Raw genomic sequence first — 5,910 nt, 5'->3', positions numbered from 1 at the left:
GCTCACGTGACCGGGGGCGCGCTGCGGCCGCCCGCGCGGAGCCGGCGAGAGGCGGCGGCGGGAGCGGCGGTGATGGACGGGTCCGGGGAGCAGCCCAGAGGCGGGGGTGAGGCAGGAGGCAGGCGGGCGGGAGGCGGGCGAGCCCCCTCGCCGGCCGGTCCCAGGATCCGTCCTGCCGGCCTGGGGCTGTGCGATCTCCAAGCTCTCCGGGGCAGAAACTCCCGGGTCAGGCGCTGCCAGCCTCCAGCTCCCTCCTTCCTCGGAGGTTCCTGGCTCTCTGGCCTCCGTGCCCCGATCCTTGCCTACCTGGCACTCTCGGACCCCCGAGAACCTGAAGATCTCAGGATCCAAGCCCCCGGGCAGGCCCGGGCTTGTCGCCTGCACCACTTCCTGCCTCTGGCCCTGGTGGGAAGGGCGGGTCTCGTCTCTGCCCCCTCAGGCCAGGGGTCTCTGATGCATTAAGTGTTCCCCAACCTACCTCCCCGAAGAATATAGGATAGAGACCCAGGCTCCTGGCCTTTTTCCCATCAGGGACTCATTTGCTTGGGTCTACAGTCACTTTATCTACCAGGGACCCAGGAGTCCAGAGCCCCCAGCTCTGTCCTCCCTCAGGGACCATGAGCTTCTACAGTCTCCTGACCCCCTAGAACCCTATAGTCCAGGTACCTCTTCCCTTCCTTTCTCCTCTAGGGCCCACCAGCTCTGAACAGATCATGAAGACAGGGGCCCTTTTGCTTCAGGGGTGAGTTTGAGGTCTGATTATTGTGGAATGGATTTGAGGAGTGACACCCCATTCTGATTCTGCACCCCCACTCCATTCCCATTCTAGTTTCATCCAGGATCGAGCAGGGCGAATGGGGGGGGAGACACCTGAGCTGGCCCTGGAGCCGACGCCCCAGGATGCCTCCACCAAGAAGCTAAGCGAGTGTCTCAAACGCATCGGGGATGAACTGGACAGTAACATGGAGCTGCAGAGGTGCGCCCCCCCACACCCGGAAGTCCAGACACTGGTCTCCTTTAGACACAGGCATCCCAGCCGCACACTGATCTCCTCCCCTAGGAGCTAGGAGTCTGAGTCCCACATCTTAGCTTAACCATTCTGGACTCCCAGCCTTCCCCTTCCCCAGGATCTTGAAACCCTCCTTCAAGGAGTCATTTTCTTTCCTCCTTAGAAGTACTCAATTTCATTTTATCCCATTTTATCCCACATTGCTTTTCATTGCAGCCTGGCTTGACCTCAGTTTCCTTATGTTTGAGGTAGATGCCAGAATGTCCACCCTCTGCCTGATTCTCCCTCCCCAGCATTGGTTCTCCTCTTTCCTGCAGGATGATTGCTGCTGTGGACACAGACTCCCCCCGTGAGGTTTTTTTCCGAGTGGCAGCTGAGATGTTTTCTGATGGCAACTTCAACTGGGGCCGGGTTGTGGCCCTCTTCTACTTTGCCAGCAAACTGGTGCTCAAGGTGGGCGGCTGCAAGCAGTGAGCCCAGGGATGGTCCTCCAGACTTGTGAGAACCTGGGAATCATGGGATCAAGTCCTGCAGTGGCCCAGTGACCACAGAGGGACTGAAGAGACAGCTGTGAACTGGATGTCTGTTCCTTCATTTATTCATTCAACAAATATTTATTGTGCCAACTATGTGCCAAGGGTATGCAGCACTGAACCAAGCAGGCTAGGTCCCTGCTCTTGTAGAGCTCACATTGAAAAAGTGCTGCCTCCAAGTGAAACAGGCCTATGTTTCCTGGAGCACAGGAGTCAGAAAGGGCATCTAAGAGCAGATGACTTTATTTATTTATTTATTTATTTATTTATTTATTTGGTAGAGACAGAATCTCACTTTCTCACCCTCGGTAGGGTGCCGTGGCATCACACACCTTACAGCAATCTCCAACTCCTGGGCTTAGGTGATTTTCCTGCCTCAGTCTCCCGAGTAGCTGGGACTACAGGCGCCCACAACAATGCCCAGCTATTTTTTTGCTTCAGTTTGGCCTGGGCTGGGTTTTGAACCCACCACCCTTGGTATATGGAGACGGCACCCTACCCACCGAACCATAGTCACTGCCCTTTTTTTTTTTTTTTTTTTGAGATAGAGTCTCACTTTGTCGCCCTTGGTAGAGTGCTGTGGCATCACAGCTCACGGTAACCTCCAGCTCTTGGGCTTAGGCAATTATTCTCTTGCCTCAGCCTTCCATGTATCTGGGACTACAGGCACCTGCCACAACGCCTAGCTATTTTTTTGTTGCAGTTTGGCTGGGGCTGGGTTCGAACCCACCATCCTCGGTATATGGTGCTAGCGCCCTACTCACTGAGCCACAGGTGCCACCCATAGCAGGTAACTTTAAAGGGAAAACTATAAGGACAAGAAGGATGCAGTTTGCTGGACGCAGTGGTTCACTCCCATAATCTTAGCACTGGGAGGCTGAGGTGGGCGGATTGCTTGAGCTCAGGAGTTCCAGACCAGCCTGAGCTGCTACTAAAAATAGAAAATTAGGCGGCGCCTGTGGCTCAGTGAGTAGGGCGCCGGCCCCATATGCCGAGGGTGGCGGGTTCAAACCCAGCCCCGGCCAAATTGCAACAAAAAAATAGCCGGGCGTTGTGGCAGGCGCCTGTAGTCCCAGCTGCTCGGGAGGCTGAGGCAAGAGAATCGTGTAAGCCCAAGAGTTAGAGGTTGCTGTGAGCTGTGTGATGCCACGGCACTCTACCTGAGGGTGGTATGTGAGACTCTGTCTCTACAAAAAAATAAATAAATAAATAAATAAAAATAGAAAATTAGCCAGCATTGTGGTGGGCACTCAGGAGACTAAGGCAAGAAGATCGCTCCAGCCCAAGAATTTGAGGTTGCTGTGAGCTATGCTGCTATGGTACTCTACCCAGGGCAACAGAGTGAGACTTGGTCTCAAAAAGGAAAAAGGATGCAGTGCTATATAATATTGGGGGAGAGGCATCTCAGGGAGGAAACAGCGTGTCCTGAGGTAGGACTGAGGAGCTTGGTGGGTTGAGAGTGAGAAGTGGGGGCTGGGAAACGGGGCAGAGGTGGGCAGGGGCAGATTGTAAGGGGTCTTAGGGGCCACTGTTAAGTCTTTAGCTTTACTTGAGTGAGACAGTAAAGATTGGCTGGGGAGGGGGTTTTATTTTTTTTTTTGACACATAGCTGTGGCAGCATAGCTCACAGCAATCTCAAATTCCTGGGCTCAAGAGATCCGCTTGCCTCAGCCTGAGTAGAGTGCTATAACAGCATAGCTCACAGCAACATCAAATTCCTGGGCTCAAGAGATCCGCTTGCTTCAGCCTCTCAAGTAGCTAGGACTCCAGGTTTCTGTTACAAACCCAGCTAGTGGGTTTTTTTTTTTTTTTTTTTTCCTGTATTTTAGTAGAGACAGGGTCTCTCTCACTGTTGCTCATGCTGGTCTCAGAATTGCTGAGCTCAGGTGAGCCACCCATGTCGGCCTCCCAAAGTGCTGGGATTATAGGCATGAACCACTTGTCCGGCCCAATTGGCTGGTTTTAAATAAGGGACTGAGATGACCTGGTTTATAAATTTGTTTAAGCGATTATTCTAGTAAGTTTATACTATAAACTATATACTATAAATGTTCCTAACTTGGCACCAGAAGTTGACTTACCCATCATCGAAAATACCATAAGTTATAAATGCATTTAATATTCTGCTAAATTGATGTAAACTCAAAAACTCATTAAGTCAAACTATCAGAAGTTGGGGACTGTTTGTATAGCAAAATGATAATTGTAGAATTCAGGTTGTGGGCTACAAGGGTATTAACTGAAACTTTTTTTTTTTTTTGCGGTTTTTGGCCAAGGCTGGGTTTGAACCCACCATCTCAAGCATATAGGGCTGGCACCCTATTCCTTTAAGCCACAGGCACCACCCCTTAACTGAAATTCTTTTGACTTTTCTTTATGAAGATCCTCATGATACAGTATTGGGGGAGGGGTATCCAATTGATCCTGGCCTTTGTGGGTGAAAAAGGGATTATGGGGCACAGGGAAAAGGCAGAGGCACTGGTGAGGTGGTGTCCGTAATAGACTTGATAAAAGGTGACAGGCCTGGGGCGGTGCCTGTGGCTCAAAGGAGTAAGGCACCAGCTCCATATGCCAAAGGTGGCAGGTTCAAGCCCAGCCTCAGCCATAAACTGCAAAAAAAAAAAAGTGACAGGCCTGGATCTTGGTGGTGGCAGCATAGGTGAAGAAGGCTATTTCTTGATGTTTTTTCAAGATTGACCTAGGAAGGGCTCGAATATCAGAGGTGAGGTGGGTGGCAGTCAGGGTTATGGTAGGGCTACACAGGAAGCACCTAGATATGGCTGGGAAGGGGGCGCTGTGGGGACCATTGGGAAAGCAGTTCGTAGGTCTGGGCAGGGGAGATTGCCCAGGTCAGGGAGATGACATTTGATCTGAGCTTTGTGAGGTGAGAATTTGCTTGGTTGAGACCTATTTAGGCAGAATGATTGATGTGTACAAAGGTTCTGAGGCAGGGAAGGGTGTGGTGGAAATAAAAAAATGGAAGAAGGTTAAGGAGGCCTGGAGAGGTAGAATGAGGTCAGGTCAGAGCCTTCAGGCAGGGGCCTGTGGGCTGTGCTGTGCCTCTAGGTCTTTCTCCTGGGGGCACTGGGAGCCACAGAAGGCTCCTGAGCGGGGCAATTGACAGTGATGTGATCTAGTTTACAGTTTTTGCTGCTGACTCTTGACTGGATGGAAAAGAAACTGGAAGTTGAGGCAAAGAACTGAGAGAAAAGGCTTGAAGCCACTATCACCAGGCAATGGGTACAGGCTGTCTCTGATGCCTACCCCACTCCCGTAGGCCCTGTGCACGAAGGTCCCTGAGCTGATCAGAACTATCATGGGCTGGACGTTGGACTTCCTCCGAGAGCGACTGCTGGGCTGGATCCAAGACCAGGGTGGTTGGGTGAGACCCCAAAACCCATCCCCACCCTATCCCTGCCACTCCTCTGGGACCCTGGGCTTTCTTGCATCACAGTGGTGCCCCCTCCCCATTTTCAGATGATCAGGTGCGGTCTGTGTTTCCTTGTCTGATCAACCAGGTTCATGTGATACCTGATGACCTCTAACCTTCCTGTGATCCCTGACTTGATTAGTGCATTCTACCCTCCCTGGGTGCCTCAACTTCCTCTGGAATCCCTCAAGTTCATTGATAACCCTATTTACCCCAACTCTTTACTACCAATTAATCTTAGGCCCTTGCCCCAACTCCTGCCTTGTGCCTCCCTGATCCCTCAAGTGTTGACCCCTGGCCAAATTCCTGAAGTAACTAATGTCCCTGTCCCTAGGACGGCCTCCTTTCCTACTTTGGAACCCCTACGTGGCAGACAGTGACCATCTTTGTGGCTGGAGTGCTTACTGCCTCGCTCACCATCTGGAAGAAGATGGGCTGAGGCCCACCCCACTACCTTGGACTGTTTTTTCTGCATAAATTATGGCATTTTTCTGGGAGGGGTGGGGATTGAGGGACATGGGCATTTTTCTTACTTTTGTAATTATTGGGGGGGTGGGGAAGAGTGGTCTTGAGAGGGGGGTAATAAACCTCCTTCGGGCCGCACTTCAGAGTCTTCAGTCACTGAGCCACCCCGGACCTGGCCTGGCTTCCCCACCCACACCAAGCCATTGTCCGCTTGCCCAGACATGGCTGTGTACAGACTTGAAATTCTGTCTACTCCTGCAATGCTGAACCTCTGTCTCCTCCTGCTACACTTTTTTTTTTTTTTTTTGGTTTTTGGCTGGGGCTGGGTTTGAACCTGCCACCTCCGGTATATGGGACCAGCGCCCTACTCCTTGAGCCACAGGCGCCGCCCTGAGATAACTTTTTAATGGCAGTGTCCAGTCCAGAGCTGAGTGTGGGCTTAGTGATGAGTTAGCCCTAGCCCTGCCTCTAGG

The 5,910-nt window shown here is 51.8% G+C and overlaps 1 protein-coding gene across 1 annotated transcript; it reads left to right on the top strand.

The window, feature by feature from the left end:
• On the top strand, window positions 1-5,570 carry BAX (BCL2 associated X, apoptosis regulator). Its single transcript, XM_053606489.1, has 6 exons — window positions 1-106; window positions 691-742; window positions 830-976; window positions 1,327-1,462; window positions 4,820-4,924; window positions 5,307-5,570. The coding sequence occupies exons 1-6, from the start codon at window positions 73-75 to the stop codon at window positions 5,409-5,411; spliced, it is 579 nt and encodes a 192-aa protein (XP_053462464.1). The 5' UTR covers window positions 1-72; the 3' UTR covers window positions 5,412-5,570.
• The last annotated feature ends 340 nt before the right edge of the window (window positions 5,571-5,910 follow it).

The sequence above is a fragment of the Nycticebus coucang genome, chromosome 10 (assembly GCF_027406575.1).
Source record: "Nycticebus coucang isolate mNycCou1 chromosome 10, mNycCou1.pri, whole genome shotgun sequence".
Classification (NCBI taxonomy): domain Eukaryota; kingdom Metazoa; phylum Chordata; class Mammalia; order Primates; family Lorisidae; genus Nycticebus; species Nycticebus coucang.
The sequence above is the reverse complement of the archived record's forward strand: the minus strand, read 5'-3'. Positions and strand labels throughout refer to the sequence as shown.